This window comes from Onychostoma macrolepis, chromosome 06 (genome assembly GCF_012432095.1).
Source record: "Onychostoma macrolepis isolate SWU-2019 chromosome 06, ASM1243209v1, whole genome shotgun sequence".
Taxonomy (NCBI): Eukaryota; Metazoa; Chordata; class Actinopteri; order Cypriniformes; family Cyprinidae; genus Onychostoma; species Onychostoma macrolepis.
In genome coordinates, this window is record NC_081160.1 from 29,966,052 (window position 1) to 29,991,469 (window position 25,418).

A 25,418-nucleotide genomic window follows, 5' to 3' on the forward strand; every position below is an offset into this window, starting at 1 on the left:
CGCCACTAACAGGATATGACATAGAGGACACAAATGCTCCAGATTACGACTAAGCGAAGCTGCACTGAAATGCGAGGCGGCTCCATTCAGAATTAGGCCACAGTTTAAGCAACTACACTAACTTTAATAGATTGACAATCTCATAATCTGGTTTATGACCAAATCTGATACTACCAAACTTAAGTGAAATGCCTAATTGGTGACAAATGGTGTGCACTAGGTTAAAACCAAGCAGATTATCATATCCTCTCTCTCTCTTTTGTGGTTTTTGACATGCTCACAGTTTACTAGGGCAACTACTTTCATCATATTGTAAAGTCAACAGGGACGCTGTGTATAACAGTGTTATCCAGGCTACATAAAGATTGCATCGAAAACACAGACCCAACATTTTTGGCATTTGAAAATACTACAGACATACTGATATATCTGCTAGGCTAAAGAATCAGACAATATTTGGAAATTTTGTAATAACCTGGACTCCCTTGGTATCTCCTAAAAAAAAAAAAGTCAACAAATAGCCTCACCAATAAAAAGTAAACAATTTCTGTAAATTATGTTATAAGATATATTACCAATTATTTACATGTCCATTATTTTGCACAGTATTCACACAAGGTAAATATTGTGCATATCTACTGCACTTGTGAAGTCAGTTTCTCTACTGATGATTTGGTATTAAAATAATTAATGACTTAAGATCCATTAAACAAGTGTGTATATGCATACAGTAACTACAGGAACTGTGCAGTTTCCTCCCCCTCTCCAAAGTATTTTTCCAAATCAAGCATGCTTTCATTTACCACCAATGGACCTGACAAAATAAAAATGGATTGGTTACAGCAGGAGCACTCAGCTTTAATGAAGTGTAATTGAATGGTGAAGTCTTTTGTTTAGTGCCGTACTTATCTGATTGTCACAGCAGGGTTACTCCAGAACAGCACTACCTGCAGACTTTTGTTTATTTCTAACCTGGTCGTCTTGCTAAAAATCAAACAGCATGCATGCACCTTCCTGAATGCCTCTTTTGCTTTATAAAATTCCAAGTTATTGATACAAAATACCCAACTAACAAAATATGTTCTGAGGATATTTCACTAATGTCCAAGTATTGAAAACATTATTTCTGAACGTTCTCTGAAAGTCCTGTTTTTTAAATGCTTAAACGTTTTCTTGGTTATGTGAACGTTAAAGACAATATTAAGGGGAATGTTTGATTTTATTATTTTGCAAACATTATGGGAATGTTACATTTGAATGTTCTCTAAATCATCTTAGACAAACATCCAACTAAAATAAAAATAAAAAAAATATTAAGAATGTTTTAAGAATGCTATTAAATACCAGATAACTTTGAATGAACGTTCAATTTATGACCAGGCCAAAACACATCAGCATAAGGGACAATGCAGTATCCATGGAAACCACATAATTAATCATTGATATGTATGTTTGTTTTTTGTTTTTTCCCCCAATGCAGAGGTGAGTATGGCTAATGGAAGTATAAGTAGAAGAGTTACATAATGTATTATTGCAGTTGGTTATTTTTGAGAACATCTGAAATTGACCTGAATAAGCTAAATAATACTACATGAAGAAAACAAGATTACACACTATATAGCATCTCAATTACTTTTGCACTCTCCAAGCTATTATTTAGATTTAATGTCACATCCAACAGTATTGACAGAGCATTAAGATACTGAAGGTCTGTTTTTCTCATACATGACCATATCAGATGGTGACATCGTGGTACTTTTATGTGATTTTAAAACAGTACCTTGCTTGGAGTAACATGAAAACATAGCCTATACCGTCTGAAATCATCACTTTACCATGATACTTGATGCATGTGTATGTCCAGAACACCATGGTAGTACCATGGTACTCCAATGTGCTTCGAAGAACACCACGGAATGTACATCTCTTCTCAAGGATCAAATAAAAACATGCTATTTCCATGATTCCTTGTCTAGAAAACACGGTAACGCCATATTTATAGGCTATAGTATGCAAAATTGCTTCAAGGTATAGGCTACGATGGTATTTTCGTATACAAAAACATGGTATTTTCTTCCTGTTTGATTCTTTGAAAATAATATTGTGGATTGAAATCTCAAATGAAAGACGGCAAACGCGCATCAGACGGATGCTGGTATGTTTGCATCCATCCCGTTTATCCATAATAACCGAACCGAACCGAATCTTGCATCAGATCAGATCAGATCACACTAAATACACGTATGTCCTCCAAACGAGTAGCAAAGTACTGGCGTGTCGTTTTATGAAACGTGTGACAAACAGCACTGCAAAACGAAATGTTTCGCGGGAGCCTTCTGAACACAGACCCGCTGAAAATCACACACACATGACGTGCCATGACTTACCGAGCAGGAGCAGTTTCACCTCCCTCGCAGCCTTCTCTCCATCCTCCCGGAGGTTTTTGTCGATCATCTTTGATCTTTCGGCGGCCGCCTTGTCTTCTGCGCTCACCGTGCAGCCCATGATCGAACCGTGCGCGCGTCAAACTTCAAAGAATAAGTCAAATCGGCTCGGCTCGGCCCGTTCCGCGCAAGAACTGTAAACTAAAAAGATGCCGCGTGGATTGACAGATGTGCTATAAAAGCGCGAAGCGTCACAATTTGAAAGCTCTGATTCCGTAAATCCCTGGCTTGTGATTCTCCATCAATCAGGAGGGTTCGAATATGTGTAGACGCGATTAAAAAGTTGCTTAGTTTCCCACCAAATCAATCAATCAATCAATCAATCTTTCTTTCTTCCTTCCTTCCTTCTTTTAGCGCCTCCTTTCAGATCAAAGAGCAGCCGCGACGTCGGCGCTTTCATCTACCGTTCACAGTTCCTGAAATCAAAATCATTTGCTTGCACTCAATAAGATGTCAGTTTTTGCACGCGAAATTGTATCCAACTGGTGAGCAATTCTGCCGCCAAACAGCTCTGGTGTTTTATTTCAAATTCAAGCGTTCTGCATATCTATCCTGGCTCAGGGCGATTCAAAATATTTAAAAATTCGAAATCAGAACGTTGCAGCGTTCGGCGTGGCGCTCCGCTCGCGCTGCTTTCTTCTGAGGAATAAACAGAGCGTAAGAATGTGAAAAAGCCACAGCGTGCAGCGGCACCCACCCACTGATGAACCACTGCGCGTGAATTGTGGGAAATGCAGTAGTTTTCTGCTGTTTCCGAACAACTAAGTTAGTGCGGGATGTTCGATTCATTTTAGTGAATCGGTTTGCTCAGTTGACTCAATGAACTAGTTAGAAATGATTCACTAGTTCTTTGAAAGCGTAACTCAAGTTTAATAGATATCTAATATAATAACACAATTGTTATTTACACGGTAGAGTTTAAACAATAATAAGAAATATTCACACAAAAGACTCAAAAATCTTAGTACATAAATTCAGTTTTAATAATGTTTCTGTTGGTCTAAATCAAACAGTCTTATCTAAGTAGGCTAATACTTTTTCCTCCATAAGCTATTTTAAAAATGTGCTTTTCATAAATAAGTAAGGCTATCTGCATACTATATTTAGCATGCTCTTAACTTGCAACTTTGTTTATCACTATTGTGCTATATGTAAAGTTGTAGCTACTTCATTGACATTTTAAATATAGTAATTTTTGTCTTTAATTTATCTTGCAAAAAGCACATTTCTCTGTAAGGATGTAAGGAATTGGCATAGCGATAAACAGTATTTTTTTTTATCGCTATGCCAATTCCTTACATCCTTACAGAGAAATGTGCTTTTTGCAAGATAAATTAAAGACAAAAATTACTATATTTAAAATGTCAATGAAGTAGCTACAACTTTACATATAGCACAATAGTGATAAAATGTATGTAATCTAATAATGTCATATAATGGGTTAAATTAATGTCTTTAAAATGTGACTCACATGGATAGCCTACTTTGAGTGATGAGCATGCGCTGTGCGAATCAATTCGAATGAAACGTTCAAAAAGAACCGATTCAAAAGAACCTCTCGTTCGCGAATTGAACGTCAAAATTTACAGCACGTTTGCACCTGAACTTTTCTTCAAGCTTTAAAGAAATCGGTGAAACCTACTCAAATATTCAGCACTAAACACACATATGCATATAAATAACAAGAAAAATTTATGTAAAATGCACTTAAATGCAAGTTTAGGAAACCAAATCTGACATTTGCCACTTGGTTCTGCAAGTATCGCCCTCAAGTGTTAGAAAACCTAATCACAGTATTTTACAATCAGTGTTCTAGTTTTGATTTATTGCCTCATAGGTAAGTCATAAGATAGGCAGGACAGTAAATGCAAAACTCACATACAGGTTTAAAAACAGCTTTTTATTGTCAAAGTGGTTCTGCTATTTACACTATACAAGCTAAATATGCATCACAAATAAAAGCGATTCACATTTATATACAATATATACGAATGCACTAAACAATCTATCATATGAACCCAACTGTATCAATTAAATAGATGTGTGTAAATAATGCTTGGAAAAACAAATTGCTTTGTGTATTCCTTACTGAAAGGAAAAAATCCAGATGATCTGTACCAGATAAAATATAACAAATGTTAGCAAAACTTGTTTGAAGAAATGGTATATAAACTGGGCAGCATTGAGACAAATATCCGTTACAGAATTTCAGTCATAATATTTTTTGCATTACATACCATATGAAATCACATTACAAAATTATCAGTATTCAGTACCCTTGATTTTATGTTCAATCCAATGCTACTTTGGTTGAAGCAAAATATACCCAGCAAGGCTATAACTTGACTAAAATAATATTTTAAAAAGAACATTATTATGTTATTAGAATATTAAAATGACAAACTAGCATTCGTTGTAAGCAGTATTTAAAAAATGTTAAAGTTCGAGGGCTATTTAGCCAGCACTTATAGTGATCATTGCAAAAAAAAATTAAAATAAGTAGGTAGTATCAAAAAGCATCTAAGGTAGCTGGTTGTAAAGTCAGGCACTTTTCTATATATTTAGATTTATAATACTTCAAAAAGTACACATTAGAATTAAAAATGATCAGTTTCAGGAAAATAAAGCAAAAAATAAAAAATCATTGCCATGTTAAATAGTGACTCTTGGGGACCACTGGAATTGCACTTCAATCTCCAGCATAAAGTTCAGTTTGTTTTTTGGTTGACAATGCAAACAGGACTAAGATATCAGCTACATTTCATATATCACAAATAAAAGTCCATTCCTTATCTATTTTTTGTGTCATTAATGTGGTGATATTAACTGCATGCTCACTTCGGTTGCAGTTTTCTCATGGTGTACCAATATCTGCCACTACCAACCCATCTAGTCATCAGTCGGCACATAATATTAGCACAACTTATTGTACAACAGGATTGCGCAGCATAATATTTAATAATTTTGTCAGAATCTGAACAAATTACAGGTTTGAAAGCATCGCATGAACCACTGAGTAAGAGCGAGATATTTCAAACTCCAAATAAGCAACAAGTTTCCTTCAAACTAAAAAAATACTGGTGCCTTTCATGTTTCTACATTTCAGCTGGTTCATTTACTACTGCTAATACCAAAACAGGGTCCACAAATACTCAGATTACAAGAAAAGTTAAACACAGATGTGAAAAATGAAAACATTTACAACTGTTTTCATGTGAGATATTGAGAGCAGCTTCTAAACTGCAGTGAAATGCTTAAAGAAATAGTTCTCCCAGAAAATGAAAATTTGCTGGAAATGTATTCACCCTCAGGACATCCAAGCTGTAGAGGAGTTTTTTTGTTTTTTTTTCATCAGAACAGATTTGGAGAAATTTAGCATAACATTTCTTGCTCCCCAATGGATCCTCTGCAGTGAATGGGTATATTAACTCAGAATAAGAGTTTGAACAGCTGATAAAAACATCACAATAATCCACAAGTAATTCACACCACTCCAGTCTATCAATTAACATCTTTTTTTACTGCAGGAAGTATTTTTATGGACTCCAGAAGCGACAATGTCATGATGAAATTGTTTCTTAGAAACACACAGCTTTTCGTTTCACAAGACGTTAACTGATGGACTGGAGTGGTGTGGATCACTTGTGGAGTACTGTAATGTTTTCATCAGCTGTTTGGACTCTCATTCTGACGGCACCCATTCACTGCAGAGGATCCATTTGTCAGTAAGTGATGTTCCCATGAAGAAATAAACTCATGAACATCTTTGAGTAAGTTTTCAGCTAATTTTCATTTTTGGGTGAACTATTCCTTTAATATGATTGTTGGAATTGTAATACAGGGGAGATTCTGTCTATTTCAAGTAAAATATGGTTTTGTACATGTATATGAGGTCCATATCTAGCATTTGTGTAAATGACCTTGAGTATGCAGGCATTATGATCTTCAAAACACAAACAAAAACGATAAAGGACACTGTCATTGCAAGCATTAATACTATAACATACACTAATACTCATCCAGTGAACTGCAAAATATATTCGATACAATTAAATAAATACATTTTTCACTGTTCAAATCTCCATGTGATCAAGGCACGCCTTGCATTCTATGTCTACTGTGCATACTTTAGGAAAACAGAAAATATACTTCATGATAGTTTGATTATAGAAATCCTTCGCTTTGGCACAGTGAATATGTGCGATATGATAAATTGCTCTCTCACTTGACCGAAAACACTGCAAGTTAGCTGAAATAGGTGGTAATGTGACTCGTTGATTGTCCAAAGCCCAATGGAGAGTAAACCATCTACCGATCCATCTTTACTAAACTAGTCCGCTTCATTCAACTCCCAGAGAGCAATCAAAACCTCTACAATCTCCTTGTTCAATGGCCAAAGTAATACACAGAATTAAATATGTAAAAATCTGATATATAGGTCGCTATTGTACAATGCATTTGCTGTCACTTAAAAGAAATCTCGAAGAATGCAATTATGTGTTTCTACAGTACTTGCAGTCAGTCGTGTCAAGTATAAGAGCTCTGGATTGATAAAACAGAGAGTGAGAGTTCATAAAAATAGCGACAAGCAAACTAAAGCCATAATAGCATATTTCTACAGGATAAGTGAGGATGCACTAACCCCTTCAATAAATAAAAACAACAAAATCTATCCAAATAGACAAGATCAGCACTTTTACATGTTTTAAAATATAAAACATCAGTCAGAATTTATCAAAAGGTTTTCTTTTTTTTTTTCTTTTTTTTTAGAGTAATGCAATTTTTCCCCATTATCTGATGGCAGGATATCTGTGTAAAATGGGATGTTGGTTTGGGTCCCCCTCACCTTTTTTCTTCCCACAGTGGGATAGGGCATCCTCTGTGTCATAACAGGCAGAAAAATACAGATAAAAATAAATCAGATCACCTTCCAGTATGTTACATCACTAACCTAACGTACGCCACACACTCTCATCTCAAACACACATTCATCATCAGAGTTTGTCTCCTAGTGGCCACCCAGAGCACTGCCGCTGCCTGTCGTCCAATCAATGATGATGAAGCTCAAGCTCATTATCATAAACAACACACCCAGTCCAGCGAAACAGGCAGCCTGAGAAAAAAAGAGAAAAACATCATTTCAGTCACTAATCAAATCAAATCTCTTACTGGTCAAATGAATAAGTTGTCTAAATAAATAACTGAGACTTTTGATTCAGAGTAATTGAATATTCAAGTTATGAGAAAAAGTGTTTTAGAAATATTTCAAAAATGTACAGTAACAATGTATTTCTACTGTACATGTCAGATGGGTCATATCAGAGTCTAACTGGAATAAAGAAGCATAAACCTTGGATCCATGCAGTAGTATTTTGAATTCAATTTTATTTAATATTTTCTGTTTGAAATGTTTTATTTTATTTCAAGTATCACAATTTTGTTTCATTTTTTTAATTTTAGTTTTGGTTTCAGTTGACTAAAATAACTCAGGATAAGTGTGATACTTTAAAAAAAATTAAAAAGTTTTTAAAATGCACTCCTCTGTCTTACTGGGTAGTCATAATTCATACAAACATAACTCACAAAGATTTTAGGGGTAGAGCGCATTGGCTCCTTATCCTTGGGAACAATACGGATGTAGAAGACAGCAGGGAAGATGAAGATAAGACACGGAGCGGATGTTGCACCTGGAAGAGGAAGAACAGGACAAATATAGATTAGCTAATCAGCTGAATCCAATTAAATCTGACACTGATGGCAATTAAACATGACAACAATTAAAATTCCAGCAAGATTTTCCTTGCTGATGAAAATGAGAAGGAAACAGTTAAATGAGAACCCTATGTGAACAGAAACAATTTTATGGTTATCACAGTAAGACTCACGTCAAAGGATTTCTGAATAGGAATTATAAAATTTATAAAGCTTTTCATTTTGTAAAATTTTCAAAGAATGTCAAAACATTTTTTTAATAAATATCACAAATTTTAAAAACGGGTTCACTGCCCATTTTACACATAATAAAAGATTATGCCTAACCATTTTGTATTTAAAGAATTCATCATAAATATAATTTAAGACCTTAAATCCGACAAAAAAAATAATAATAATAATAATTTTAGTTTAGAAACCTGGACAAAAAAAAGCTTCATGTCATTGATCTGTTTTGTTTTCCTCTTCTTTATGATCAAAAAGGAACCCTGACACTTTATGTTGTCAATTTAATGCCGCATATATATGCAAAAGAAAATAAAGTTTTGCAAAAGAAAATGAAGTATTGCAAGAAGAAAATAAGTTTTGCAAACAAAAATAAAGAATTGCAAAATATAAATAAAACAGAGCAAAAGCAATGATTTTCCAATACATATTTTCCATGGCCATATCTACTAATTTATTTGCAATGCCGCTTTTATTTTGCGTTTCAGTCAAGTTTGAGCTTGCGATACCGTTTTCCCTTTGCGCTTCACGTTTCTGCACGTCTCACTTTGTGGCGCTGTTTTGACATGGGGGTGGAGTCAGGGGACGGGGGCGTGTCCAACAGGCCTGGGCATGCCTCCCTGGAAGTGACGTCATCGGCCCGAGACGCAGATCACAGCTGATCCAGGCACCGTCATTGAGCAGAGGCATGCGGGTGGATCGTTTCCTTTTATTCACTAGCTTTAAAACATGCATGTTTTCATTTTATTAACAAATGTATATGTGTATTAGCAGCGTTTGCTCAAGTTAAAGAAGTTGTTAATATGAACATCTGCTGTTTATTTCTCTCAAGGTGTGCACACTTTTATAGCATTAAAATGTGTATTGTTTCATTTGGTTAACTAAATGTGCATTAATAGTGCTTGTTTAAAATCTCTTAACCTGTGCACAGCGCTCTTTGTTTACATTAGTTCAGAGTTACTGCTAGTTTTAATGTAAAAGAATGCAATTAACTTCATAAACTATACATCATTAAAAAGGTCTAAGACTCAAGCTTCATATCCATCTCGACTTCGTTTTTCATTTACATAACTCCTGGCATAAATTAAGAAATGACATAATACAGTGACATACTACGTTTTTAGCCATATCAAAACAGTAGTCATGGCATGGGTAAATTTGACCCGCTGGCGCTTTTAGGTATACAGCGACCTCTGGTGGTTGAAGTGTTAACCATAGGCTACGTACTGGATTGTATTGTACGCGATGTAGACAACATTCGAATTAAGTTTATTATGAATAAATGTTACATAAAGTATAATAAAATAGGCCGACAAGAAAACATTTTTATCCATCCCACAAGTCTTGTAAGTCCATGTATTTTATTAGTATTGGTAATATTTTTATATTCGTTGTTAATGTAGGCTATTTGATTTATTTTCCCTTCATTTCGATCTCTTAACGTTCAGGGCTGTATAATAATAATAATAATAGCCTAATATACACATATATTACATAAAAAGACACGATCAACGGACTGTGGGATGGATAAATATATTTGATCAGTCTCTGATAATCCCAGGTTGCTATGGTCACGTGGGTTTGTTTATGCATGATTAAACTCATGGCCACGACATACAGTATTATCACGTTCCCACGACTTAATATCTCGTGGCCACGACAAAACTAAACCAAAAAGACTTTTTAATCTTTTTTTAAACTTCCAGTGACAGTCATTTCTTAATTTATGCCAGGAGTTATGTAAATGAAAAACGAAGTCGAGATGGATATGAAGCTTGAGTCTTAGACCTTTTTAATGATGTATAATTTATGAAGTTAATTGCATTCTTTTACATTAAAACTAGCAGTAACTCTGAACTAATGTAAACAAAGAACGCTGTGCACAGGTTAAGAGATTTTAAACAAGCACTATTAATGCACATTTAGTTAACCAAATGAAACAACACACATTTTAATGCTAAAGTGTGCAAACATTGAGAGAAATAAACAGCAGATGTTCATATTAACAACTTCTTTAACTTGAGCAAACGCTGCTAATACACATATACATTTGTTAATAAAATGAAAACATGCATGTTTTAAAGCTAGTGAATAAAAGGAAACGATCCACCCGCATGCCTCTGCTCAATGACGGTGCCTGGATCAGCTGTGATCGAGATTGAGGTCTCTGCAGAGCAAAAGTGGGTGTTTCTGTATTGCTAGGCATTTTCAAGCTGCTGGGTGTTTCTAAATCATGCAATCAAAATGATCCCCCTGACCTAACCCCACCCCTAAACCTACCGTCACTATGACGTCAGCCAATCAAGTAACATGGTCAAAAAACGCCCCGATCTGGTAACTCCCATTACTTTGCTGCAGAGACCTACAGGTGCTGGTCATATAATTAGAATATCATCAAAAAGTTGATTTATTTCACTAATTCCATTCAAAAAGTGAAACTTGTATATTATATTCATTCATTACACACAGACTGATATATTTCAAATGTTTATTTATTTTAATTTTGATGATTAGAGCTTACATCTCATGAAAGTCAAAAATCAGTATCTCAAAATATTAGAATATTTACATTTGAGTTTGAATAAATGACCATCCCTACAGTATAAATGCTGGGTATCTCTTGTTCTTTGAAACCACAATAATGGGGAAGACTGCTGACTTGGCAATGATCCAGAAGATGAACATTGACACCCTCCACAAAGAGGGTAAGTCACAGAAGGTCATTACTGAAAGGTGTGGCTGTTTACAGAGTGCTGTATCAAAGCATATTAAATGCAAAGTTGACTGGAAGGAAGAATTTGGGTAGGAAATGGTGCACAAGCAACAGGGATGACCGCAAGCTTGAGAATACAGTCAAGCAAAGCCGATTCAAACACTTGGGAGAGCTACACAAGGAGAGAACTGAAGCTGGAGTCAGTGCATCAAGAGTCACCACGCTCAGACGTCTTCAGGAAAAGGGCTACCAAGCCACTTCTGAACCAGAGACAACGTCAGAAGCATCTTAACTTGGCTGTGGAGAAAAAGAACTGAACTGTTGCTCAGTGGTCCAAAGTCCTCTTTTCAGATGAAAGTAAATTTTGCATTTCATTTGGAAATCAAGGTCCCAGAGTCTGAAGGAAGAGTGGAGAGGCACAGAATCCATGTTGCTTGAAGTCCAGTGTGAAGTTTCCAAAGTCTGTGATGATTTGGGCTGCCATGTCATCTGCTGGTGTTGGTCCACTGTGTTTGTCCACAGTCAACGCAGCCATCTACCTGGAAATTTTAGAGCACTTCATGCTTCCTTCTGTTGACAAGCTTTATGGAGATGCTGATTTAATTTTCCAGCAGGACTTGGCACCTGCCCACACTGCCAAAGGTACCAAAAGCTGGTTCAATGACCATAGTGTTACTGTGCTTGATTGGCCAGCAAACTCGCCTGACCTGAACCCCATAGAGAATCTATGGGGTATTGTCAAGAGGAAGATGAGAGACACCAGACCCAACAATGCAGATGAGCTGAAGGCCACTATCAGAGCAACCTGGGCCCTCATAACACCTGAGCAGTGCCACAGACTGATCGACTCCATGTCACGCCGCATTGCTGCAGTAATTCAGGCAAAAGGAGCCCCAACTAAGTATTGAGTGCTGTACATGCTCATACTTTTCATTTTCATACTTTTCAGTTGGCCAAGATTTCTAAAAATCCTTTCTTTGTATTGGTTTTAAGTAATATTCTAATATTTTGAGATACTGATTTTTGACTTTCATGAGCTGTAAGCTCTAATCATCAAAATTAAAAGAAATAAACATTTGAAATAAATCAGTCTGTGTATAATGAATGAATATGATATACAAGTTTCACTTTTTGAATGGAATTAGTGAAATAAATCAACTTTTTGATGATATTGTAATTATATGACCAGCACCTGTATACTTGCTGTGATCTGCGTCTCGGGCCGATGACGTCACTTCCAGGGAGGCATGCCCAGGCCTGTTGGACACGCCCCCGTCCCCTGACTCCACCCCCATGTCAAAACAGCGCCACAAAGTGAGACGCGCAGAAACGTGAAGCGCAAAGGGGAAAACGGTATCGCAAGCCAGGGCTGGACTAGGACAAAAAATCGGCCCTGGCATTTTTTGGTCCTGGTGGCCCACCACTATATATATATATATATATATATATATATGATATACACTACCATTCAAAAGTTTTTGAACAGTAAGCTTTTTCATTATTTTTTTTTGGAAGAAGTCTCTTCTGCTAACCAAGTCTGAATACAGCAAAAACAGTAATATTGTGAAATATTTTTACTATTTAAAATAACTGTTTTCTATTTGAATATATTTTAAAATGTAATTGATTCCTGTGATCAAAGCTGAATTTTCAGCATCATTAGTCCAGTCTTCAGTGTCACATGATTCTTCAGAAATCATTCTAATATTCTGATTTGCTGCTCAAAATACATTTATTATTATGTTGAAAACAGCTGAGTATAATGTTTTTTCAGGTTTCCTTTGATGAATAGAAAGTTCAGAAGAACAGCATTGAAATAGAAATCTTTTGTCTTTATCATCATTTTTGATCAATTTAAAGCATCCTCGCTAAATAAAAGTATTAATTTCCATAATTTCTTTCCCAAAAAACAAAACAACAATTATACTGACTCCAATGTTTTGAATGGTGTATTGTATAATGTTACAAAAGCTTTATTTCAGATAAATGCTGATCTTTATATCTTTCTATTCATCAAAGTATCCATTAATAATAATAAATATTTCTTGAGCAGCAAATCAGCATATTAGAATGATTTCTGAAGGATCATGTGACACTGAAGACTGGACTAATGATGCTGAAAATTCATCTTTGATCACAGGAATAAATTACGTTTTAAATATATATTCAAATAGCAAGCAGTTATTTTAAAAAGTAAAAATATGTAACAATATTACTGCTTTTGCTGTATTTTGGATAAAATAAATGCAGGCTTGGTGAGCAGAAGATAATTCTTAAAAAAAAAAACATTCAAAATCTTACTGTTCAATAACTTTCGACTGCTAGTGTAGATGTGTATCATTGCATCTAGTTGTTTTGGATAATAAAAAAACGTCAGGTCTGACAATATCGTGTCTTTTTGAATTTAAATCTAGATTTATTCGCATTGGCCCATGGAAACCTCTATGAACACACTTGACATGACTTGGCCAAAGAATCACGGTGGACGAATTTACGTTTTATTAAAAAGTGTTCGCTTATTCTGCACTAATGGCGCGCGCACACAGGATAGATGCCTGACTCCGGTGCGAGTCCCGATCAAGCACTTTACCGATTCAACTGCTCTCCTCTCCTCCGCCTGTCTGGCTCTTTACGCCGCATCACTCACCGCAGAGCAAGCCTGTTCTTGATAAAGCTGCTGTGAAAACGTGGCAAAAGCCGACGAGGAAGAAGTTGGGGTGAAGCGTTCTTTATATAGGCGGAGGCTCCGTCTATAGTGCATTGTGATTGTGTGGTTTACGCTGTCAATAGAGGAGACAAACCAATGGGCCACTGGCTGCTCCTTGGCAAAAGAAATAAAAAATTCTGTCGGCCCCTTCTGTGCGTCGGCCCACCGGGAAAATGCCCGGTATGCCAGATTACCAGTCCAGCCCCGTCGCAAGCTCAAACTTGACTGAAACGCAAAATAAAAGCTGCATTGCAAATAAATGAGTAGATATGGCCATGGAAAATATGTATTGCAAAATCATTGCTTTTGCTCTGTTTTATTTATATTTTGCAATTCTTTATTTTTCTTTGCAAAACTTATTTTCTTCTTGCAATACTTCATTTTCTTTTGCAAAACTTTATTTTCTTTTGCATATATATGCGGCATTAAATTGACTCCATAGGGACACTCACCTTCTTTCCAGTAATATGAGCTAAACACAAAAATATTGATTTAACAGCACAACATTATCTGTTCAAACAAGCAACGGTGACATTTGAAGCTGTTCTCAAGGCCAGAGACAGTGTCAACGTCCCTACCCATACTGAGAACGCAAGACAAACAAGTGACGCCAACGTGAGTCTCTGCTTTGGCATTTCTGACACATGTTTGAACACAGAATTGTTTCCCTCAGAAAGCATCTTTGACCGTTCTGGATTTCGGGCTGTTGGGTCAGTGATAATTGAAGGACTCACCAATGATGCCAAAGATGCCCAGAATGTTGGGAGCGAAGATGACCAGCATGTTGATGAAGGTCAGAAGAACGACGGCGATGGCAACGTGTCGTATCCAGTTGAAGGTCTTGTTAGGGAATATCATCTCTTGAATGGCTCTTCGCACCTTTGAGAAAAAGTAGCAGATTCAAGCTTGAGAATATTTTAATGCTATTTTTGATGACTGAATTTAAGCAACTTTTGAGCCACTTACTGTACAGCAAGCTTAATCTGTCCTCTAAAACATGGGCAGCATCAATCGATTTATATCACAATAACTGTATATATCACAATGTAATTATTTTTGCTGTATTATTCAATCCAAATGATTCATTTATTACATCAGTGGATCTTAATTATTTTGACTCCAAGGTCCCACTACTCTACAACGCAAAAATTAAGGCTAGATATAGTTGTAATGACAAAACAGCTTGTTTTCAGGCTTTTCATATACAGAAACTGGGACTGGCATTATATTTATGACCCTGGACCACAAAACCAGTCTTAAGTGCCAATTTTTCAAAATTGAGATTGCCGTTGATATATGGTTTGTTAAGATCGGACAATATTTGGCTGAGATACAACTATTTGAAAATCTGGAATCTGAGGGTGCAAAAAAATCTAAATATTGAGAAAATCGCCTTTAAAGTTGTCCAAATTAAGTTCTTAACAATGCATATTACTAATCAAAAATGAAGTTGTGACATATTTACGGTAAGAAATTTACAAAATATCTTCATGGAACATGATCTTTATTTAATATCCTAATGATTTTTGGTATAAAAGAAAAATTTATAATTTTGACCCATACAATGTATTTTTGGCTATTGCTACAAATATACCCCAGCAACTTAAGACTGGTTTTGTGGTCCAGGGTCACATTTAAATAATTAAATACAACAATTCTATATAATTAAAGCTAAAATAATTAAACACCATAATGTTTCAAAAACTCATTTAACAGTTTTCCTGTTTGATTAGATTATTTTTACTCACAAATAGCTATATCTCATCCATTTCTTCTGATAAAATATTTTAGAGTTTGACCTAATTAGAATAACTTATTTGCATTATAGAAATTTCCATGACTTAAGACTTTATTAATTTGCCAGGTCTAGAAATCAAACTTTTACAATTCCCTCATATAATATCCAGGTTTTCCAAGAACCCTGGTTCTTAAACAAAATAAAATGAAAACTGACAAGGAGGAAGAATTTACATTCCAAAATATAATGTCAGCTTACAAAAGTGGAATAAACCTTTGATCAGTGCAGTGTTATTTTAGTATCACTGAGATACTATTATAGTTTTTGTTAATATTCTGAATTAGAATTTTAATTTTAGTTCAAATTTGATTAATTGTTAACATATATATATATATAGTTTTAATTACTGTATATTTTATTTATTTGTTTTAATTTATAATTTTTACAACTTCAAGTTAACCTAAACAAAGCGTGCTGAGGCCCCCAGTGGGTCCTAACCCCTGGGTTGAGAACCACTGTATTACGTAACTGTGGATATACTGTGGTAAAAATGCTCAAAACAACACAATCTCTATGATATGAGCATATGAACATGTTAAACTCACTGGGAACAGAACGATGGGAACAGTCAGCGTGACGGCGGTGAGCACAGCCAAACGCACGCAGAGGATGAGAGTGTCGTAGGGGTCGATCCTGCTGTATGTGTGCAGAAGCTCGGCCTCAACATTAGCTGCAGCAAAATTCAAGAATTCATCTGCTTAGTTCGCAGCTCTAATAATGCATGCTAAGCAGTACATTATGATTTGAATATTTCAATGATCTCATGTGAATATTCAAACGTTGAAATAATAATAACTATTTTATAAAGCGCCTTTAAAGTAAGCTTCTCAAAGTGCTTACAAAAACACACTTAAACAAAGAAAGTATGCATAATGAAAGTATGAAAAAGGTAAGAAATCTACAAACTCTCAGGACACGTTCTTGCATTCAAAAACAACTACATGGAGCAAAATGAATATTGACATTCATTTATTTTTACAGCTGTTATCAGATAAATGTTTAAAAATGAACTATGTGTTGCACAGCCAACCAAAGCAGGACTGTTATTTAATTTCACACGCAATATAATGCATATATAAAACTGGACCAAATGCAAGATCCAGTGTGCTAGTACTAGTAACGGTCAAATATAAAAGTGTTAAACTTACTGTAAAATGTTAGGTATCCAAAGAGAGCAGCAAGGAAGTACATAGTGTACATGATCAGAATGGAAAGGTTGGAAACATGCTGCATCCTCCTCTGAGTTGGGCTGCAGGGGGAAAAAAACATGAGATTCCTGTTCAATCTATTTGCATAAAACACAGATTACGGTCGCAGTGCTGCTTTAACGCAGTCGACTTACTTGCGCAGCTCAGTGTAGATGGGCAGGACCTCAGGGTGGCAGACGAAAGCGAAGGCCAGGATGGGGATGGTGTATGCGGTCTGTGGGACAGAGGGTGCTGTTTTAGTGTGTTCTGATACATTTTTCTGTGAGTATAAAAGCAGAAATGAAAATGTGCTATTCTTTGTGTGCAATACATGTGTGTTGACGGTGAACATCTGCGGGCTGCAGTGGGAGTCGTCCACCATCACATGTCCGTTATGGTAGCTGTGGGCGTGGTTCACCGTCACGTTTGAATGAGCGTGTGCCAGCGTGCTATTGGCTGAATACTCCTCGAATGGGCACAGGATCTGGAACTTCTTATAGATGACCTAAAGATACAGAAAGGAACAGAAGGCAGAGTTAAAATGGAAAATACAGAATATCAACAACAAAAAGACTTCTAGGGTGGTCATTTTGGCTATTTTGTGTATGTATGTAGTAAGCACTCAACATATAATTCAGTCAAGAACATGAGTACTTCCTGTGTGTATTCTTCTAACTGCCATCAAACAAACAGTACTGCAAAAATGTAAAGGATAAATATTAAAAAAGGTATTTTTTTTTTTACGTTTGTATAAAGTTATATTCAAGCCTCTAATGGCTATATTTTTTGTCAGATAACATGTCCAAAGACATACAGACATAAAAAAAATACAATGGGTTAAAAGTAATGATCCCTAACATCAGGTGAAATACCAAAAACATGAAGAATTACCCAAGAACTTGAGTACGTTCTGTGTGTATTCTCTTAATTGCGTCAAACAAACTGAATGGCAAAAAATTACACGAATGAATGAATAAATAATCAAAACTAAGGCCATTTTTGACATGCCATGTATTTATTGTATGTGCTGTGTGTGCATTCCCCTAATTCCCCTAAAGTGGATTGGGGGAAAATCAATAAATAAATGGCAAACAAACAATAAATGAATAAGTAGCCATTTTTCAACATGTTTATTTATAGTTATGGATTCTTGTGATCGGTGTTTTAAATTTGAAAAAAGGCATCCAGTTTTTGCATTTTTATTTCTTTCATTTCTTATTTAAGCCCATCTCTAATGGCTACATGTCTTTGTGGCTAAAGGAAAGACATAAAAATAATTATCCCCAACAGAAGGTCAAACAGCAAAAACAAAAAAACATTATTCTTCTTCAATGGGCCGAATACTTCATGACAAACATTACACTAGTGAAACATTCTAGAGCATCATCATTTTATCCCGAGAGAGTTTAACCAATTAAAACCAATTAAAAGCCTCAGTCGTCTTCTTTTGAAGTCAGTCTGAGTGAGAGTTTTATGAGTCAGCGTTGCTGTGTGTAGATATGATATAATATGTACGCAGTATATTGCTTCCTCTGGGGAAAAATGTGCGGGCGAACAGTTATGTGAAGCTGTGATTCAACACACTCTGAATTATGGATGAGATACAGGGACAGGAATGTGGTGATTTTTGGTATAAACTGTATATTTTTTGTACCAAATAAATGATTTATGAATGTCTTGATAACTTAATAATGTTTCTCTGGAATTACATGCACTTATGAATCATGCTTAATAAGTAAATTTTGTTTTCATAGTAACTTTAGTAATATCTGTACTAATGACAATGATGATGATGATGGTAAATACTTACTGCACTGAGGAAGAAGACCATGCAGCTGAGCGAAAAACCACTGGTATAACCAAGGTAGCCTGAAAATGTAAATAAAGCAATATGGCATCACAGTGCTATTGTCAATCGACATGCTGCGTACATGCATTCAATCCTGAATCCCTGCAACTATAAATGCATGAGCTAAGAAAAGCGCAGTGAGTTATCACTCATCTCAGGAGCTAATCTGGGCTGACAGAGCCGACCAGACACAAATACTGACAAGGTCAGCTTGATTCAATTACTATAAACACATCAAAACAAGAAAAACAGAATTGTGTGCGCTTTAAATGGACTGTTGCTGTCAGATAAACATGTTGCTGTACTGGTTTAGCTTTCTGCTTCATATGAGAACAGAATGTGCTTTTAAAGTGCTTGAACTGATGCTCTGTAATATGAACGGTCCATTCAACTGGGTCAAACGCACACGGAAACACACTTTCATGAGGTGGAGAGAGAGATGAGATGACTGAAGTACAAATGATCAACTCACCCAGCTGTTTCATTAGAGCCAAAGGCAGGATGACAGAGAGAGACACAAGCACCACTAAGTAGTTTCCATTGAGATACCATTCCCTACAGAAACAGACAATTCAAGAAATGTCAAATGCAAAAAACACTGCAATTTTTACTGCGATTTCAGTTTAGATCAGTTATTCTGTTATAACACAACGATTCAGTGCAAAACATCAAACAGAGGCATCATACTGTAAATGCTTGGCACCATTATGGTGATTAATGTTCACTTTGGTTGTGAACTTATTTACTTTTAATACTTTACATTTTCTCCCAAAAGATAAACTTACTTTTTGCCTGATCATAACTTGCAATTTCCACTATATGTGGCTATTTTAAATTACAGAAATAATGTAATATTTTATAGATATTTATTTGCTCATTTTAAAAGTAAAGAACAGAGTTGATATCTGACACATTACAGTTCAAATGTTTGGGGTCAGTGAGAGTTTTTTTTTTTTTTTCAGAAAGTTTTTTCATCAAAGATTAATTTAAAGATACTTTAAATTGATCAAAAGTGACATTAAATACATTTGTAATGTAACAAAAAATTTCATTTTAAATAAATGCTGTTCTGTTGAACATACATCACTGAAATTGCATCACTGATCATAAGAAATGTTTCTTACGCAGAAAAACAGTATATTAGAAGTATATTAGATGTGACACTGAAGACTGAAGTAGTGATCCTAAAAAGTTCAGCTTTGATCAAAGGAATAAATTACATTTTAATACATATTCAAATATGAAAAAACAGTTATTTTAAATTATAATATTTCACAATATTACAGTTTTTACTGTATTTCTAATCAAATAAATGCAGCCTTGATAAGCATAAGAGACTTTCAAAAACATTTTAAAAATCTTGCCAACCCCAAACTTTTGAACAGTAGTGTATACTAATATCCAGATATGGTTATCAGATCTGATATCTTATAATAAGAGCTGTAAATGAAGTATGAATAAAAAGGACAACAAATTAAACCAGCAAACAGAATAAAAAAATGTAAAAAAATTATTCATAACTCTCAGTGCCTATTTAAAGTCAATTTGTCTTCTGGTCTCCTTTTCAGTTCCTCTGCCTGTGACAAACTAACAGCATCTTCACTTGTGTAGCTGTGGAAAACATGTACACTATTCCAGAATCAACCTGTCTAACTCCATCCGATTCAAGCCTGAGCCTGAGTCTGCGATTCTCGTGATTTATGAGACAGTATGTTGTATTTGCTGTGGCCACTAGCGACACAGACCATCTAATATAGCCCAGAGCTGACTGCAACATGGCGCAGTTCCCGCTCCTGGACTCAAGTAACCAGCACACTGTGAACACGAGGACACACACAGAGTCACAAGGTGTTGCGCAGTGTGTAGATCCAGGCCTTGTTTGAGACTCCTCTATTTTCAGACCCTCTCCGCAACTCCCCACTTGTCCCGGTATTCAGACACTGAAGGGGGGGCTGGCGTGCTGATACTCGCCCTTTCAGACTATTTGTAGACTACTATACGTGGAAATGAAACATCACACATTATATGTGAAAGATAATAAAGATACACTATTGTTAGGGGCATAAAGATTCCTCTGCAATTCAATAATTAACTTAACTTAACTTAACTTAATAAATGGACTATGTGTCGAAGTAATACATATGATTTTACATGCCGACTTTTGCGTAGCAACATTTAAACACTGACATATTAATGTTGAAATACCCATTTATGCTGTAGATTTATTTTCCAATAAACTGGTACAGGAAATGCACATTTATATATTATTACGTTTATATAAATATGTCTAAAATATGGTGTGTGTGTGTGTGCGTGTGTGTGTGTACCTGTTTTTCTATTCAGGTGGGGACTTAAACCTGAATACACACAGACTCATGGGGACTCGTGTCACGGTGGGGACCTAAATCGAGGTCCCCACGGGTAAACAAGCTAATAAATCACACAGAATAAATTTTTTTGAAAATGCATGTGTGTGCACACATTTATTTATTTATTTTTTATTGGTCAATGATTAATATTACTGACAATTTTAATAAGCAGATTTGATCAGATCAATACTGTAAGACATAAAGGCACATCTAATTAAAATGTATGAAAGTGAATGTTTTATACAAATTTATAATTTTCTTACTTTTTTCAGACAGACAAAAGAGTAGATTTAGAAAATGCTGAAACATATTACTGTTGAGTAAAACTTAATAAATAAATCATTTTCAAAAATTGAAATAAAGTTGAAATATAACCACTACTATTTAAAAAATAAATACAATTAATAAAAAATTCAAACTTACTAAACAAAATAAAAATATATATACCTATAGCTATATAGAAATATAAAAGACAATAACAAATACTAAAACTGAAACTAAAATGAAAAAGAAAATTGAAAATATATAAATAACAGCTAATTCAAAACATTAAGAAATACTACATTAGTATATAAATAATACAAATATATATATGGTGATTGACTATGCAAAAAAATAAATAAATAAATAAATTATACCTAATATTTTTATAATTGCAAAATCTTGCCAAAAAACAAAACAAAAACAATGTTAAAATTGTAGTCTAGCATTAAATGTGTGTGTGTGTGTGTGTGTGTGTGTGTGTGTGTGTGTGTACAAGCATCACTTCAGGCTGCACCTGGTCCTGAAATTATACAAAAGCTCTGAGTCAATGCATAATGTTAACACTGAAGCACATGCCTCCATCTTTGCACAATTTATAAAAGATGTTGACCTGTTCAATACAGCACTGAGAAGTCTGAGAAGTGAGTATTACAGTCATCATATAAATAAATCACCTTGTCCATCTTGCACTCTGTTAATTGAAAGCCTTCATACTAATCCAAGAACTTTGAAATACAGCAGACAGAAGATTCTGATGGCTAACCTTTAATGGCTTCACCACTTCAGGGGCTTAAAGATAAAATTGTGTCTTTGTTGTGCATTTAATTTAACAGTGCTTGTAATTAAGATCATGTCTTTTGGTACTAAAAAAATAAAAATGCATGTTTGCTTCTTATAAACACACTACGATGGGTCTGTTTTCCACACAATATTTAAACTTGATAAAACATGCTAAACTAGAATCTAACCTGAGGAAGCAAGCAGCTGAATAAAGTTATAACCCAGCGTTTGTTTTCAGATGTAAGAAACGAGTTGTGTCTACTGACATCACCATGACGATACGCTTGTTTAAAGCAGCTGTCAAGTGCAGAAGGACAGAGGTGTGGTGGGAAAGAGATAGTATCAGCCAATCAGCTGCCATTCTCTTATTAACTGACCAATCACAGTTCACAGAGCCCACAACACCTCCCCTAGATGCCAGGTTGAGATTTTTGAGTGTTTGCCCCAGTGGACCGCAGGTATTTGACCTCAACGGTGACACTGTCAGCTGATAATGACAGTACATGTCCATACCAGCAGCTACAGAGTCAACGGAGATTTGTCAATTCATTCACGTTTAACTGACAAAATGGCATTTTGAGCAAAGGTCAAGATTTCCTCGTTTCATTTCAGCATTTTACAATGACGCTCTAAAGTCCTTACCCTGAACTGGTATCTCCTTTCAAAAACGCCTGCAGAACCAGTGGGAACTCTGACTTGACGATGTATAAGTAACTGGACATGGCTATAGGAAAGACAAAAATCAGTAAATTAGAAGAATCACATTCAAAATAATATAACCATCAGGGGTTTCTACGCTCATTTTGCTTGCTGTATTCTTCTGGAACTGTAAAACTATACAAATCTATAAAATTTAAGAATAATGTTTGTTATTAAGAACCTTCAAAAAATATTTTATAAATAATAATAAATATATATATGTTTTTTTAATATATTTTTCTTTTAACTTTTGGAAAATGTGCAACTTTGCAATATATAAAAATGTATTTATTTTGTATTTTGTAAATGTATTTATGCACACACACACACACACACACACACACACATATATATATATATATATATATATATAAATGTGGTAATCATTTTGTATTTTTGAATCTATGAATTTGAGTCAATCAACATCTTTGCTAAATAAAACAAAACAATTTTTTTATAAGTTATTTAAAAAATAATACACAATATAAATGTGAAAAGTCACATAATTCCTAAAAAATGTGAGTCCAATTGCTGTCAAGAACAGGCAGCAATAATAATTTTGGGATAAAATAACATGGAAATGTGTCATCCAAAGATTCATCCAAACCAATTCAGAAAGTGTGTGAATAAAAGCACAGGTATGGAAGTTAACTGGCAAAAGCATAGAGGAAATTCTAAAAATTAATGAAATGAATTAAGAGAAAAGACAGAATAAAGATGAATAAAACAAGATCTTTCACATCTATAAGTTTGGGCTAATTTTAATGTCAGATTTTTTTACCTCCAATATTTTGAAGAGTGATGGCGATACCGGCCGCCATCTTCCCTGTCACTCCGAAGGCCCTGAATCCCAGCTGTTCATAAGATCTGATTCCTGGAAATAAATGTCAGTAAAACATGAAGAGAGAGACAAATCTCACCACCGGAGCCAAGTTTCCACAAAACACCGTATCTCATGTTATGATTATCGTTGCCTGCGGTCACCACAGTTTAACATGGAAACTCAGTAAGCCCTAAAATGGTATTTTCAGAAAGGAAATGCCATCGCAACAATACACAAAGAAATCCATCAACTGCATAAAAATACTTAAAAAAAGCATGAGTAATCATCGAAAAAAAATCATCTTTTTATTATGACATTTATTATTTATGGTGTGCTGCCAAATATTACAATATTTGTGTTTAACAGCAAGAATGGCATATATACATATACATATCACAATATTATAAAATATTATATAATCAAATTAAATTATAATTGAATTATAAATATTATACAATTATTTAATTGTTTAGTTAATAATAATTAACTATAAATTTACCTATATTATATTATTAGCTAGTAGTCGTAACCTCAAATTAATGGCAAATTTATTGATTAACTGGTCTGTCTTATTCAAAGCATTACGAAAATTAAAAATCCTTGTCCAGTGTTACTGTTTTTTCTTCACTATATTGAACCATATATTTTACTATAGCCATATTTCAGAGAATTTATTTTCAAATTACTATAAAAATGCAGTTACTTCAGTAACTGTGTGTTAACTTTAATGCATCTGTCCATGCACCTGATGAGGACACAACCATACACACTGATGGAGAAAAAGCCTCATCTTACCCACAACACCTGAGGACTTCAGCAGGAGGTGAATAGAATAGCAGGAGAGACCAGCTACAGCCGTGAGGAGAAACCTGAAGACAAAATACAACCATCAAAATCACTGCACATCTGTACAACACCATCTACACCTGCTAGACCTAACATACAGAGTGTCTTTAGAAATTCAACCATAGAAATCTTCCAAGAGGAACCATCAAAGTTCCTCTTTTGGAGATTAATGTACTACTTTATACTTACCAAAATTGCTTTAGCAGACATTTGAAATAAAATGACCTGCAGTAGCACAGATATTTAAGATTATAAACTAAACCAGCAGTCCACAGCTGGAGTTCCAAGTGCACTGCATGCATGCGTCTTATATAATAAGGTCTACTATGCTTTATACCTTTTTCAGATGTATTAATGTTGTTGAGTAAGATTGACTTCTGAATGAATCTTGGGAAAGTGCCGGTGTTTGTATTGGAACCAAAATAGTACATCTGCTGATAAGCCATTCTGTGAAACCCCACGATCAAATACACCACCAACCAATTTTACCAATTTACCCCACTCTTTTCTTTTAGCTTATGTAATGGAAAGTTCGGGTATGCCAACTTTGAGAAAGGCAGATCTGATAAAATCTTTCTCTACACAATGATGGAAAGCGATTAGTGTGCTTTCAGGAAGGCGCTTCACCCCAGGAGGCAAACTGTCCCTGAATTTAGTGTACTGCAAGTCTATTTGGATGACAGGCACCTGATAAATGGCAAGTAATTAACAACGGGCATGAAATGAGCTCTGCAACGACTCTATTCAAATGTTCTCATGGACTGTTGACTTCAACAGCTACCTACCAATGAGGAAGTCACCTCAACACAATATGTGAATTTGCGTTGCTCATTTCAACATAAATGTGTCCTTATTAGTATATATGCACATGCTATATGCTATATTATATGGCTCTTTTAAATATTGCCTATAAATTTAAGTCATCTCCTGATGACATCTGCATACAAATACCCCAGAAAACCAAACTCATTTTCTCATTTATAAAAGGCGAGTCTTTTGTGG

The 25,418-nt window shown here is 35.0% G+C and overlaps 2 protein-coding genes across 3 annotated transcripts in view; both read right to left on the reverse strand.

Annotated features, from left to right (window-relative positions):
* Positions 1 to 3,167, reverse strand: part of gnai2b (guanine nucleotide binding protein (G protein), alpha inhibiting activity polypeptide 2b) — a 50,036-nt gene extending 46,869 nt beyond the window's left edge. The window contains exon 1 of the mRNA XM_058777914.1: positions 2,388 to 3,167. Coding sequence (XP_058633897.1) covers positions 2,388 to 2,505 — 118 coding nt within the window. The 5' untranslated portion in view covers positions 2,506 to 3,167. The remainder of the gene's footprint in view (positions 1 to 2,387) is intronic.
* A 1,158-nt stretch (positions 3,168 to 4,325) lies between these two features.
* The window catches only part of slc38a3b (solute carrier family 38 member 3b), a 33,838-nt gene continuing 12,745 nt past the window's right edge, over positions 4,326 to 25,418 (reverse strand). For both annotated transcript variants that reach the window (XM_058778780.1, XM_058778779.1), the window contains 12 exons: positions 24,366 to 24,439; positions 23,529 to 23,621; positions 22,691 to 22,772; positions 19,108 to 19,190; positions 18,597 to 18,655; positions 17,118 to 17,291; positions 16,942 to 17,021; positions 16,748 to 16,848; positions 16,145 to 16,269; positions 14,536 to 14,680; positions 8,028 to 8,131; positions 4,326 to 7,557 (listed from right to left, as the gene is read on the reverse strand). In XM_058778780.1, coding sequence (XP_058634763.1) covers positions 7,453 to 7,557; positions 8,028 to 8,131; positions 14,536 to 14,680; positions 16,145 to 16,269; positions 16,748 to 16,848; positions 16,942 to 17,021; positions 17,118 to 17,291; positions 18,597 to 18,655; positions 19,108 to 19,190; positions 22,691 to 22,772; positions 23,529 to 23,621; positions 24,366 to 24,439 — 1,225 coding nt within the window. In that variant the 3' untranslated portion in view covers positions 4,326 to 7,452. The remainder of the gene's footprint in view (positions 7,558 to 8,027; positions 8,132 to 14,535; positions 14,681 to 16,144; positions 16,270 to 16,747; positions 16,849 to 16,941; positions 17,022 to 17,117; positions 17,292 to 18,596; positions 18,656 to 19,107; positions 19,191 to 22,690; positions 22,773 to 23,528; positions 23,622 to 24,365; positions 24,440 to 25,418) is intronic.